We start from the raw sequence: 14,793 nt of genomic DNA, 5'->3' as shown, positions 1-14,793 counted from the left end.
GCACAGTAACGCGTTCTCCGTCAGGTTAGGACTGCTTCCAACTAAGGACAAAGTAAATGTCAGCGTTCAGACCTGAGCGTTCTCCATCAATAAACACGATTCGTGTGGCCAACTGTAACAATTTGTTTCCTTTTCAGTTTTTAGGATTTTGCAGAAATGGAATAAATGAAATGAAGCCAATATGAGAGTAATAAACGTAGAAATGATTTCTCTCCTTCACACAGAAACAATCCCACCTACAAGTCACTATATAAATAACAATGAAAATAGATTTCTGTGGCTGTCTGCCGCGTCACAATTCATACCGCAGACAGATCGGCCGTGGAAGACCAACAAAGCTGGTCCCCGGATGTTGGAACAACTCCCAGAAATCTCTAAAAATAATAGATGGCCAGAGAATTATGGCAGTTGTAGTTCAGCAACACCTAGGGGGAGAGGTCATAGTTTGACACACCTGCTTTAAAATTATATATTATGCTTTGAAATCCAGAAATGTGTTTGTGTATCAGACTGCCTCTAGATGTAGATATCAAGAGATTTAGGTGACAATATTTAACACCCATGACATGAGTTGTGCTGGTAGCGCTGCGACTTGCACACGTGCTGGAATAAATCCCAAGGCATAAATCAGAAAATGATGCTAAACTCAGAAATAATGTATTTATAGTGTATTGTAGTTTTATTTTGTTATACATAAAATCTTTGCACACGGAATTAAATAGCTTGCTTCGGGGACAGGTGCAGTGTCAGAGAGCCCCTTGAAATGCTGAATAGGAGGAAGGAAAGTACCAAACATAATTCATTTCTGACGCAGGATGTCTGGGACATGCAGACCCAGGGCTTTTTCGTTCCAGGTTGTCCATCTTCATCATGCTCACTTCCATAAATTAATTGAAAACCTAGAAAGCTCAGAACAGTCTGGTTTGTAGAGTGGAGCCCTACCTCCAACAAACAAATAGGAATATGGTCCCATACTGCGTCACTGATTGGAAGAAAGTCTGAGAGCTGAGCTGTGGTGGAAGCATTGCTGGTCCTTTCAAGTGAATCACAACTCCGGTTTCATTGAAATCTGTTCTCATGCAGCCTGGAGACACAAAACAACATATTCATTTAAAGGTGGGATAATATTAAACTCTCTCAACTCTCTAAAGACTGTGTATTAGTCACGGAGGTTTATTATTTTACAATGAGTTAGATATCGGTGCTGGAAGATGCTAGCAGCACGTTATTACAGGAAACAATCAGAAACAAGTTAAAATAGGGAAGAATACGATTATAAAACTGACAAAAGGCTAAGGATTTCTTCTACACTGAACAAAATTATAAACAAAACACTTTTTGAGATGGATTATCTCGGCAAAGGAAAAGTGCTCACTAACACAGATTTAGACAGATTTGTGAACAATATTGGAGAGAAATAGGCCTTTCGTGTACATAGAAAAGGTCTTAGATCTTTGAGTTCAGCTCATGAAAAATGAAGGCAAAAAAACAAGTGTATCTACCCAATGTATGACTCGTTTATAATGTAAGATTACAATGAAATACCAGCCAGTTTACCTCTACCACGTCTACTGGACAGCTGATGTAGTTACCTACTACCACATCCAAAAATAACAATTTAATACATTTATTAAATCTTAGCTCAAAGTGTCAGCTGATGCTTGAGAATCGAAGGGGCGGCTGTGACTAGCTGAGTGTCAGCGAAGGGACGTCAATGGTTGGCTGTGTCAGCTGGTGTTCTACGTCTATCACTGACACCCAGTATGATTAACCTAACTGTCCTGCTGTAGTAGTTATGGTGCCAGGAGTACCTTGGCACTCTCCCACAGTAAGTAGTCAAACAATTGAAAAATGGTTTGACAATTTACCTGGAGTCCTGAGAGGAGCTTCCCTTGGTTTTACTGAGCTAAGGCCTGAAGGGCCAGCTCATTGTCCAATTTCTTAAATGGTTTGACCACTTATTGTGGGTGGGGTATTCAGGACACTCCTGGCACTATAACCACTACAGAGGTGCACGGTGCGGGCATGCAGGTAAAATCCAAAGACATGTAAATGTCCCAAGAATTCTTGTTCTGAATAAAACCCATGTAATGCGCCTTGACTGCAACAGAAGAAAAAGAAGGATTAAACATGGAGAAAAAACAAGTAGGAATTTTAAAAGAAACGTGCCGGGTAGTGATGTCCCGAATGGTTCGCTGGCGAATAGTTCCCAGCGAACATAGCTTGTTCACCACGGACGGCGAACATATGCGATGTTCGGTCCGCCCCCTATTCGTCATCATTGAGTAAACTTTGACCCTGTACCTCACAGTCAGCAGACACATTCCAGCCAATCAGCAGCAGACCCTCCCACCTCCTAGACAGCATACAATTTAGATTAATTCTGAAGCTGCATTCTTTTTAATTTTTATTTTTTTTGTATTAATTTTTGTGTGTTTGTGTTTATTATACATTATCCTCCATAGCCAGTAACCTGTGTTTATTATACATTATCCTCCATAGCCAGTAACCTGTGTTTATTATACATTATCCCCCATAGCCAGTAACCTGTGTTTATTATACATTATCCCCCCATAGCCAGTAACCTGTGTTTATTATACATTATCCTCCCATAGCCAGTAACCTGTGTTTATTATACATTATCCCCTATAGCCAGTAACCTGTGTTTATTATACATTATCCCCCCCATAGCCAGTAACCTGTGTTTATTATACATTATCCCCCATAGCCAGTAACCTGTGTTTATTATACATTATCCCCCCATAGCCAGTAACCTGTGTTTATTATACATTATCCTCCCATAGCCAGTAACCTGTGTTTATTATACATTATCCCCTCCATAGCCAGTAACCTGTGTTTATTATACATTATCCTCCCATAGCCAGTAACCTGTGTTTATTATACATTATCCTCCCATAGCCAGTAACCTGTGTTTATTATACATTATCCTCCCATAGCCAGTAACCTGTGTTTATTATACATTATCCTCCCATAGCCAGTAACCTGTGTTTATTATACATTATCCTCCCCATAGCCAGTAACCTGTGTTTATTATACATTATCCCCCCCATAGCCAGTAACCTGTGTTTATTATACATTATCCCCCCATAGCCAGTAACCTGTGTTTATTATACATTATCCCCCCATAGCCAGTAACCTGTGTTTATTATACATTATCCCCCCATAGCCAGTAACCTGTGTTTATTATACATTATCCCCCCCATAGCTAGTAACCTGTGTTTATTATACATTATCCTCCCCATAGCCAGTAACCTGTGTTTATTATACATTATCCTCCCCATAGCCAGTAACCTGTGTTTATTATACATTATCCCCCCCATAGCCAGTAACCTGTGTTTATTATACATTATCCCCCCATAGCCAGTAACCTGTGTTTATTATACATTATCCCCCATAGCCAGTAACCTGTGTTTATTATACATTATCCCCCCATAGCCAGTAACCTGTGTTTATTATACATTATCCCCCATAGCCAGTAACCTGTGTTTATTATACATTATCCCCCCATAGCCAGTAACCTGTGTTTATTATACATTATCCCCCCCATAGCCAGTAACCTGTGTTTATTATACATTATCCCCCATAGCCAGTAACCTGTGTTTATTATACATTATCCCCTCCATAGCCAGTAACCTGTGTTTATTATACATTATCCCCCCCATAGCCAGTAACCTGTGTTTATTATACATTATCCCTCCCATAGCCAGTAACCTGTGTTTATTATACATTATCCCCCATAGCCAGTAACCTGTGTTTATTATACATTATCCCCCCCATAGCTAGTAACCTGTGTTTATTATACATTATCCCTCCCATAGCCAGTAACCTGTGTTTATTATACATTATCCCCCATAGCCAGTAACCTGTGTTTATTATACATTATCCCCCATAGCCAGTAACCTGTGTTTATTATACATTATCCCCCCATAGCTGGTAACCTGTGTTTATTATACATTATCCCCCCATAGCCAGTAACCTGTGTTTATTATACATTATCCCCTATAGTAATTTATCGTTGGATCTAGGCAGCATGATGTCTTAGGCCGGCCCAGAGAGTGAGTGAGTGAATAATATAATATATATGTTCAGAAACATATTAGTAATATATGTAAATTGGGTTCATGCAAAGAGGGTGAAAAGGTATTAAAGAAAAACACACTTATTGCATCAAATTTACAAAGCCAAACTTTTAAAAGCTTTCCTCATTTCTTTCTCGGGATGAGGAATATATCGGTTGTAGACTGAGGATTTCCATCTGCCCAATCTTTTAATAATATGCACTGGAGTGTCAGTGTTGAAGGAGACCGAAGCTGCCCCTATTCTAAATGAAAGACCCGAGACATGGATACAACCCAATCTTAGGAGTAGTGTTCTGATGTAGAAGATGAATTTAGCCGTAGTCAGAGGGATTCAGTGAGAGTAGTGGTGAAATGTGTGTGGCATGACTGAGTGTGGGTAAGTAAGAGTCAAGTATTTTAACTGGGCACTAGTTCTAGGTGGGATAAAGTTGTATAGCGGATGGATGAGTAGTTTGGTTTGTTTTAGAGGTTTGTAGAGAAAGTATATAGTGATCATGATTTTTAGCAATATCCAATATTTTTAAGGTGGTCTCAAACAAACATAAAATGCTATATAAAATTTGTGGGAATATCGAATAGTCGTGTACAGTAAATCAGAGAGGGCTCAGAATATCGAACCATCGATCGGTAACCTGGATGAAGTAGGGGGTCTATCGGTTTTATTAAATACGCGGTAATATGCTTTTAATGAGATAGGACGTTAGGAAAGGTGTGTGATTGGGATAAGTGGTTGTAGCTGTATTTACCTTATCCTGGGACCGACCTGGCTCCTAAGCGGGCTTGTTGTCATTTTTCGGGGACCCTTGGTGTTGTACGTGGCTGGGTGGAGGAAGAGACCTTCAATGACATCAGTGAGGACAAGGAACGGGACATGGCTAGCTTGGTATCCAACCTTGTGCAAATGGACTGTTTGCGGTGCGTTAAACAGGGAGTTTGGTCTGTCACTGTGAAGTGGGCGTAACCCTTACACTACCTGATCGATACATCATACCTGATGTTTTAAAGCACGTTATTCCAAACAATTTAGGAATGTTAGGTGATTTATGCCCTTTATGGATTAAAACCAGACTCTGCATCAACTATGTAATTTTCCATGGGAGTTGTGCCATGGATCCCCCTCCGGCATGCCACAGTCCAGGTGTTAGTCCCCTTGAAACAACTTTTCCATCACTATTGTGGCTAGAAAGAGTCCCTGTGGGTTTTAAAATTCGCCTGCCTATTGAAGTCTATGGCGGTTCGCTGGGTTCGCGAACATTTGCGGAAGTTCGCGTTCGCAAACGGAAAATTTTATGTTCGCGACATCACTAGTGCCGGACAGTTAAATAGAAATTAACATATAATGTCATTCAACCAATCCATCGTATTAAGAAGACCTCCACGGTGTGTGCTGGGCAAAGTTAGAGATTTCTATGATCTGTCCATCGTGGTCTAAATCTATTATACTCCCCCCCAGAATGCAGTGGTAGTGTACTGGTGAAGCGCTATAAAATATTAAATTATAACAATAGTGTTTTTTCTATTTACAATTAGTGAATAAACTTTGACATGTGAATATATGTATAAACAGTACCTTTTAGGTATATACAAATGTGTCCTAATTAGGTAATCAGTACCTTAAAAAAAACAGAATATACCAAACATAGTGTAAACTGTGACAAAAATGAAAATAGATTTAAATTAAGAGGGAAAATTCCCACTCACACTTTGGAGAGCTAATAGTGTATAGCTCAATTTGATCGCCTGTGGGGTCCGTGGAGGCGACCCTATCCCTTCTTTTTGCTGGATATTGTTGTCTTAGAACTCTGAAATGTTAAAACATATATATGGTGCAGTACCGTATGGTTCCAAATATGTGTGAAAAAGAACAGATTTGTACTCACAGACACAGAGCCATCCACATCGGCTCTGATGTGTGGTCCTTAACCACATATACCCGTGATCAGAGCCGATGTGGATGGCTCTGTGTCTGTGAGTACAAATCTGTTCTTTTTCACACATATTTGGAACCATACGGTACTGCACCATATATATGTTTTAACATTTCAGAGTTCTAAGACAACAATATCCAGCAAAAAGAAGGGATAGGGTCGCCTCCACGGACCCCACAGGCGATCAAATTGAGCTATACACTATTAGCTCTCCAAAGTGTGAGTGGGAATTTTCCCTCTTAATTTAAATCTATTTTCATTTTTGTCACAGTTTACACTATGTTTGGTATATTCTGTTTTTTTTAAGGTACTGATTACCTACTTAGGACACCTTTGTATATACCTAAAAGGTACTGTTTATACATATATTCACATGTCAAAGTTTATTCACTAATTGTAAATAGAAAAAACACTATTGTTATAATTTAATATCCTATAGCGCTTCACCAGCACACTACCACTGAACCCACTCTTAAAGATAAGATTTTGGTGTTAAAGCTGCTCATCCGCTATTCATTTTTTGCAAATTAGCGCTAGTACTACCCTGTTTTGTTTCCCCCCCAGAATGCACCTAGACTTTACTAAAGATAATAACAGTCAACTGAATTCCGAACTATGAAGTTCAGGCTCGGACAGTCCAGCTGTGACAGTAGTGGTGGTGGGGACATTTATCAAAGCTGCTATTTTGGTCTCCGTTTTATAATTTAGTTATTAACCAATTGCTAAACAAACCCCCTTTGAGTTTCATACATGCAGCTCCATCATTGTGCACCTCGGAGGCTCAGTGGAAATCTAGAGCAATAAAAAAAATGACTGGCTAAGCATCATGGGAAATAGAGTTCACAAACACCGACACTCACAGTGTATCAGACTACATCTCCCATAGTGCTCTTACAGTCCATCACATCTGGCCTACATTGTGAACGCTAGCCACGTTTATACTCTCCAGAGGTTCACGCGTGCGGTAAGGGCACACATTTTACTTCTTATTTGGCCTCAAACAAACCTTCAATTCAGGGGTTTTGTTTTCCTGTAATGCGGCGAGAAGGAAAACCCGTTTTATTTTTAGAATTCACAGCTGAGGTTGAAATCTCAGAATCACAGCTCCTGGGACTCCACGAAGAAGAAGAAACATTGCACTTTTTTTTTTTATCAAGTCATTTGCATACTAAGTTCAATAATGTGAAATTTGAAGGGGCTTTCAGCCCTGTCTTGTAATTTCATCTGGATTTCTCTTGCATTGGCCATTACACAGAAGAGGAAGTGTGATCTCAGCACAGCCGGTTTCCTGAAAGCCCTTACTTCTCTTAAATCAGGAGATAGCAAGAAGCCTGCCATTGATTAATGAAACAGAAGGGGATGCTAGTTTTACGAAGTATCATTAGGCAAATTAGTCACAACACCATGAAACACAGCAGCTCTGAGATCTTCCAGACAGCAGGAACGCGTGTCATTATTTCCCTTTGAGGTTCTGGGTTGTGAAAGAGTTCAGAGAACGCTGCATGGTCACCGGGCTGCAGCCAGGGGGCTTCGTAAAACCTAAACAAATCGGGTTCCCACAGCCTCGCAGCACGTGAAGGCACAACTGTGTCATTTGTTTAAAAATAACTGCACTGGGTTTAGATATCATCACTTTTACAGTAATATCTTTTGACTGAAAATGATCATTCGGAACTGGAAGGCACCTTCATCCATCTCTGTAAAAGAACATTTGCACTGTCCCTAGTCACTTGTGCAGCCCTAAAGCATGTCTGTCAGTGTTAATAATACAGTGCTTTACAATGCAGAAACAAAATACAGATTTATGACAAAATAAATGTTTCACACGAGCAGGATGAGATTATTAAATGTACACATGCTATCTGGAAGTAGAAAGTACCAGAGGACAATTTAATGGTCCACACATTCATCATACATACATGGTACACCAAGGAATGCTGACCATATATACATACAAAGCTGGTCCATAGAAACATCATAGAACGTTGGTCCATACAAACATCATACATCCATCATACATCATGGAACGTTGGTCCATACAAACATCATACATCCATCATGGAACGCTAGTCCACATCATACACCCGCAACCCTCTGTATTTCCCAGAGAGAGAGAAAAAAATTATCAAAGGAGGTTTTTCTGGCCGCGTGTGCGCTTGATAAAACATACCAAATGAAAGACGTACAGCCAATCAAAAGAAGTTCTTTATGAGAGGGGTCACCAGCTTCACCCACAGCTTCACGTGCCGGCTTGGATGCTCAAATGTGGTCTGGGATACCTCTTTTGAAAGGTTGTAGAGACTGCACTGTTCCTTTAAGATGAGAAGAAGATAGCGTTACAAGAAGTCATTGAAAGATAACGTTTGTCAGTAGATTAGGTGAAATATTACGGCAAGTTATAAAGAGCAGGGCAGCATACGGGAATACACACCGCTATCATGCAGGGAATAGGTAACTGTAATCTACAATCAGGAAGTAAAACTCTGAATTTGTTTAGATAGTTATTGGCCTTTGCCCAACCTAGATATATAAGCTCTAACTGGAAGCACTCATATCCTGTTATATAGAAAACGGTTTATGGAACTTAACAGCCACTGAACCGTACAAGAAATGAAGACTTTATCCACACCGCATCTTCCACCACACACAGTCAAAGTGTTATGGGAGTCATCTCATCATCGGTAGGTGAACTACAACTCTCATCATCCCAGCCAGAGGCCTATAAAGTAAAGAATGTGCCTTCCACAAAACTCTCAGTGGGTAACAGGCACAGGAACCTGAGATCATTAACTCAAAGATGGAAGCTACGGAAAGACACTAAAAAGCTAACGCAAGATGTCCTGTCTTCCTGTAAGCTGCCATGTGTTGTAAGTGATTAGCGAATTCATTGCTGTCATTAAGGACACAGCTGCAGATAAATGCTGATTTATGCAAATGCAATAAATCCATGGCTCACTTTACAGGAACTGGTTTCCTCCTGTGTGGTTTCCTGCCCAGTCAGGGATCCCATGTGCCCTCACGTTATGTGGAAGGAAGCTGACACAAAACACCATCACCACTTTTACAATAACCGACCAGAATTTCTTTAAGGGATTGTTTGCAAAATCTCACACCATTGTGCAAGCAGTAAACATTAAGACTTACAGGATTATTTACTAGAGTGGGAATTCACATTTAAGGCCAGTGTAACTGAAGTCAAAGCATAGCTGGCTTAGAGAAAGGTTCCAGAATGGGTTTTTGACCTTTAATTTGAAATCTCATTTTAGTAAATAATTCTGATTGAAAACTACAATAGAAATTCTCATGAAACACATAAAGCAGAACTGGCCCCACTGTCCTAGTGGCGGGTGGTGGTGAGGGCTTGTTCTCCCAGCTATTGCTGAATGATGTTCCAGTATTAAGCTGCTCTGCACCCCCTGGGCCTTTGAAGCGTGGCTTCTTGTAACATTGTAAGATAAGCTGCTGATTTAATGGGCTACGTTCCATTGTAAGAGACAGTCACATTGTTTGCTACCTCTCATACTGGAAGCGGCAATGTCTGATTATATGAACTATAATCTACATTCTTCAAGCACAATTAATTCACGCTAGCAGGACAAAAAAAGCCATCATAGGAGAGGGGACACTAATGGTGACAACTTCCTCATATAATGCGTTAAAGAATGAAACCAGCACGTCATTCCCAGCTTTTGAATGAGGATCTTCTCCTATACCAATTCCTCACCTGATGCAGCTGCTGCTGAAGCTCTTGATTTTCAGTTACGAGGGCAATCTGGGCTTCTAAATCCCTGTGAACGGATCTGTACCCGAAGTTTGGAGAGCCAATCAGGGTCAGACACGGCAAAGCAGCCCCTGCTGGGTACAGCCACAGACCTGGAGGTGGAGAAAGCGATTTGAATATTCAGATGTTATATAAGGTAAAGATTTATGACAGTGAATCACACAGATGTTACAACAATACATATAATAAAGTTACCAGTAAAATCATTCCATAGCACAAGAGATGGAAAATAATCTCTTCATTCTAGGAACAAGACAAATGTTTGTGGCCAAGGCTTTGAGCTTAGCTCCTCCTTTCCCACAATGTCTGGGCTACACGTCCTAACGCTCACACCCCAGGACAGGTCAGTTACACTCTGAATGTCAGAGAGTGATATTACTACATGTGTTCTGATCAGTTTTTTTTTTTTTTTTTTTATATTTAAAGCTAGTTTGAGGTTGAGTGTGCTGGATTTAGTATTAGCATGTAAGGGAGTCCTTCTAAAATGTTTATATTGTATACATTCAAATTAAGCAAACTTACAGCTGCCAATCTCCGTACAACCCAACGTCTTCACTCTATGGCTGCAATGTGCAGTCACGCTGTACAAACACTCGATTATTGGGGGTGGGAGAATTCCTTATTACAGTTTTACATAGAGGGGCAAAGAGCCGCTCAACATACGTTAAGGAGAGAATGAGGCAGTCTGCTGAATGCTGGGATAGATCTTCTCAGAGGTGTTAAAAGCAGATAGAACTTTTTGTTGTTGGTTTTGTAAAGAGTCAACATGATGTCCTGTTGATTATTTCCTGGTGATTTGCATAATGCTTTTATCTGGAGACTGTATGCTTTATGAAATGAATATTTATACAGTGGATTAATGGAGCCACTTGTTAGATGTGATAGTGCTCAAATAAATGTACACCAGGATTAAAGAAGTGGGGGGGGGGGGGGGGGGTGCTTGTGTTAATTAAGGCCAGCCTTTTCTAAATGCATTAAATGTACAACAAGGATTGACGAGGAGAGGGACACAGGGTGCGCGGCCCTAAAGACGGACCCTGGGGATTGAGGAGAGGGACAGAGGGTGCGTGGTCCTAAAGACAGACCCTGGGGATTGAGGAAAGGGACAGAGGGTGCGTGGTCCTAAAGACGGACCCTGGGGATTGAGGAGAGGGACAGAGGGTGCGTGGTCCTAAAGTCGGACCCTGGGGATTGAGGAGAGGGACAGAGGGTGCATGGTCCTAAAGACGGACCCTGGGGATTGAGGAGAGGGACCGAGGGTGCGTGGTCCTAAAGACGGACCCTGGGGATTGAGGAGAGGGACAGAGGGTGCGTGGTCCTAAAGACGGACCCTGGGGATTGAGGAGAGGGACCGAGGGTGCGTGGTCCTAAAGACGGACCCTGGGGATTGAGGAGAGGGACAGAGGGTGTGCGTGGTCCTAAAGACGGACCCTGGGGATTGAAGAGAGGGACAGAGGGTGCGTGGTCCTAAAGACAGACCCTGGGGATTGAGGAGAGGGACAGAGGGTGCGTGGTCCTAAAGACGGACCCTGTGGATTGAGGAGAGGGACAGAGGGTGCGTGGTCCTAAAGACTGACCCTGGTAGAGATACAGGGAGGATGGTGGAAAGATCAAAGAACAACTTGTATTCTGTTAACAGAAAACAATTAAAATGCCAGGATGAGCTTTTGTTTGTTAGCTACAGTCAAAATACCGTGTGTCTATAATTTACAAGGACATGCCTCATAAAAGCAGAGGCTTTAAAACACTATTCTGTCTGTGGTAACTGTCAAGTTTAACCTGTTTAACGCCCGAATTGCTGATTTTTGTTTTGTTCCTTTTGGTTAAATGTAAGAAACAAGAGGAAACAAACCGATCAATTTGATATATTTTTTTCCTTGTTTGCTAAAAGTACGGAGTAAAACCTCTGTTTATGTTAAGCAGAGCAGGCCATGACTTGTAAAGATATTAGTCATATTATTATACAAACAGCCAGGTTGGTTCCTTCAATGAGCGAGAATTCTATCTATATCCACACTGTGCACCAATCAGATAATCTAACCAGGAATGCATGTTAACCATTTAAACCAGTGAATTACGTTCCATAACCCATACTTGTCAGAGTTATCAGGAAATGGACAATGTTCCACAAACACAGCGTTTTTACCCCACCAGCCATAGCCGCCCCCTCTCCAGGCACATTAATAATACACAATATGAATGCCACTCTCAGCACACTCAGCCTATCAGGACTGGGGACTTCAGCAAAACACTTATTTTCAGCAGTTGTCTGGGGCTATTGAAGAGCGCTGTGGAATACGTTGGCGCTATATCAATGCCAAAAATAATAACCGTGCTTTACACTAGAATTGCAGGTTGTGCAAATAAACAAACTCTTCCTATTACTTTAAAGCCATTACTTTATTTATGTTATTTCTGTGATTTGTGCAAACGTTCAATCCCTGCAGATATAAAGACTGTGCTCCCAGCAGGTTTGCCAGACGTGATCTCTCACAAATGGCGACCGGTCTTTTACGAAGGTACGGAGGTGCAGTGTACTGGACACTTCAAGTACCAAAACCACTTCTTCTAAATGTAGACTGGTTTTTTTTGTTTGTATCCTCATACAGCCCTAAATGCCTGTGGCTGCTGGTACCTTCCTTGCGCGCTCTCTCTGTCCCTTCCTTGCGCGCTCTCTCTGTCCCTTCCTTGCGCGCTCTCTCTGTCCCTTCCTTGCGCGCTCTCTCTGTCCCTTCCTTGCGTAGACGCAATAAAGCAGGAAGGGTCTATCTTGGCTCTGTAAGGTTTGTCAGAGTAGGTAGTCATTAACCAGCAGAGAGAAAGAAAACTCAGATATTAGTGTGGTTTGCCGGTCATAGAAAATGGAGGTGGTGAAGTGGCAGAACACATTGTGACACATGGGCCACGAGAAGGACTCTCTGTCGTACCACAGATGACCAGCCTGGTGTACAGAAACTGCTCACTGCCTGTGACCTTACCTTTAGCATGGAAGGTCCAGAGATCCCTGAAGTACTCCTGTAAGCGGATTCTGTGCTGCTGCCACTGCCGGCGGAGTTCATTATAAAACTGATGTTCAATGTGGATGTAAGCCGCGGGGATGGCCCCTGCAATGCCTTTAGCTCCATAGAAGCCATTGACCTCGGGTGCAGCCAGCAGGATGCTGTAGTTGGCCCGAGTGCCCAGCAGCAAGTCCATGTAGCCCTGCGTTAAGTTGAAGTAGCCAGTGGTCAAAAACAGTTGGTCTCCCCGTTCAGCCTCCGTTAGCAGCGTTTCCGTCACCAGTTCATCTATGTGAACCCCAAAAGGTTTCATCTGTACCAGGGGGTATACCCAGGTGTCAGGGGTATCTGTATTTGAAGCAGGGTGCCCACTCTGGAAGCTGGCACTATTCTTCTCACATTGCCGGCGCTGGGCAGTCTCAATCACCTCCATAACCCTCCGATTGGCAGCGTCACAATATTTCACTTTGTCACCTGAAAAAGAGGAACCGTTAAAAAAGCCTCACACCCAAATTCCTGACTTAGGAGAATTGAGACAATAAAATTCCTAAATGATAAGCATAAGACTCTCACATCAGGATCTTTCCATCATCAACAAGTACGGTCTGCACTGTGCGGGGTACATAGGTAAAGAAACACTGCAGACACAGAGCATTTATCTTAAAAATATAACTACTACAGCTCATTAAGTGGGTTGAATGAGAAGCTCTACACACAGCTGTACCACACATGATTCTCAATCAGATGCTCCTGATTGGCCAATTTTCCTGTGCAGAGAGGGAATGAGGAGAGGGCTTGCCGTAGCTGCAGATACTAGATGTGCAGCCATTGCATACTTTGGGGGTATATCTAGAAAAAAAAGTGTGTGTGTGTGTATATATATATAAATAAATAAATAAATAAATAAACTCCCAGGCGAGTGAGAAGTGTGTTTTGTTTGAACTGCTGAGGGCAGGGTAGCAATGAAACTTATCAGAGGAAACCGGTATTTTGTGTATTAGATTATTTTATCTGGAATAATTAGGATCGCTGAATGCAGTTCTGGCTGGAAGCAGATATATAATTAACTGCACTCACCGATTTCAATGGGTGAGTGCTATTATTTAATTAGTTTCCTTATATACACATACAATTATTGTTATTTTATTGTCTAGATATGGATCCCATAGGGTCAAAACGTTGGTGTTTTGGGGCATGTATTATTAAAGTTCTGGTCACACTGGAAGCCCTTTGAGCATTTTTTTCTTATTTTAAGAACCTAGGCATATTAATGTCTAATTATTTTCGATGAATGCTGAAGGTTTATAGTATATAGATTTTTTAACCATTTTGTCACACAGAAGTAGTATCCTTAGACCTTCATTTGAGGTAGAAGCACTAGCGGCAGTAATAGACTGAGCCCCAGCTGCCCGGCACCCAAGTAGAGGCAGCATGACAGGTGCCTACAGATACTACAGGGTCAGTACAAGGCGCTATGTACTAACCTGTCCATTAGCAGAAAGATACAACATACAAGAGGTCACCTATTTAGACTGGAAGAAAGGAGTTTTCACTTACAGTAGAGGAAAGGGATCTTCACGGTAAGAATAAAGATGAGAAATTCTCTGCCTAAAGAGGTTGTCTTATCAGATTCAATATATATTTAAGAGAGGCCTGGATGTATGATTGCCAATAGGGAGTCAAAAAATAATGTATTATGTGGCAAATTGGCAATTACTACCTATTGGGGTAACAGTAAAGGAGGAGACTATATTTAAAAGAAGAAAAACTACCACAACGAGAGGACAGTCTTAAATTAGAGGGGCAAAGGTTTAAAATAATATCCGGAAGTATTACTTTACTGAGAGGGTAGTATTCATCCTGAATACACCATGTGGATTATTGGCATAAGGATACGATACCAGAGGGAATCAGGACCATCCTAACATGCATAAACGGTGATAGTACCGTCCATACGCTGTGATCTGGAGCTGATCTTTAGCTCC

The 14,793-nt window shown here is 41.5% G+C and overlaps 1 protein-coding gene across 2 annotated transcripts in view; it reads right to left on the bottom strand.

The window, feature by feature from the left end:
- Window positions 1-653: 653 nt before the first annotated feature.
- Window positions 654-14,793, bottom strand: part of PGS1 (phosphatidylglycerophosphate synthase 1) — a 45,964-nt gene continuing 31,824 nt past the window's right edge. Inside the window, exons 7-10 of one of the 2 annotated variants that reach the window (XM_063456355.1) lie at window positions 12,788-13,282; window positions 9,753-9,901; window positions 8,199-8,340; window positions 654-1,084 (exon numbers count right to left, since the gene is read on the bottom strand). In XM_063456355.1, coding sequence (XP_063312425.1) covers window positions 8,221-8,340; window positions 9,753-9,901; window positions 12,788-13,282 — 764 coding nt within the window. In that variant the 3' untranslated portion in view covers window positions 654-1,084; window positions 8,199-8,220. The remainder of the gene's footprint in view (window positions 1,085-8,198; window positions 8,341-9,752; window positions 9,902-12,787; window positions 13,283-14,793) is intronic. The other variant, XM_063456356.1, reaches the window with a different exon arrangement.

The sequence above is a fragment of the Pelobates fuscus genome, chromosome 5 (assembly GCF_036172605.1).
Source record: "Pelobates fuscus isolate aPelFus1 chromosome 5, aPelFus1.pri, whole genome shotgun sequence".
In the NCBI taxonomy this organism is placed as follows: domain Eukaryota; kingdom Metazoa; phylum Chordata; class Amphibia; order Anura; family Pelobatidae; genus Pelobates; species Pelobates fuscus.
The sequence above is the reverse complement of the archived record's forward strand: the minus strand, read 5'-3'. Positions and strand labels throughout refer to the sequence as shown.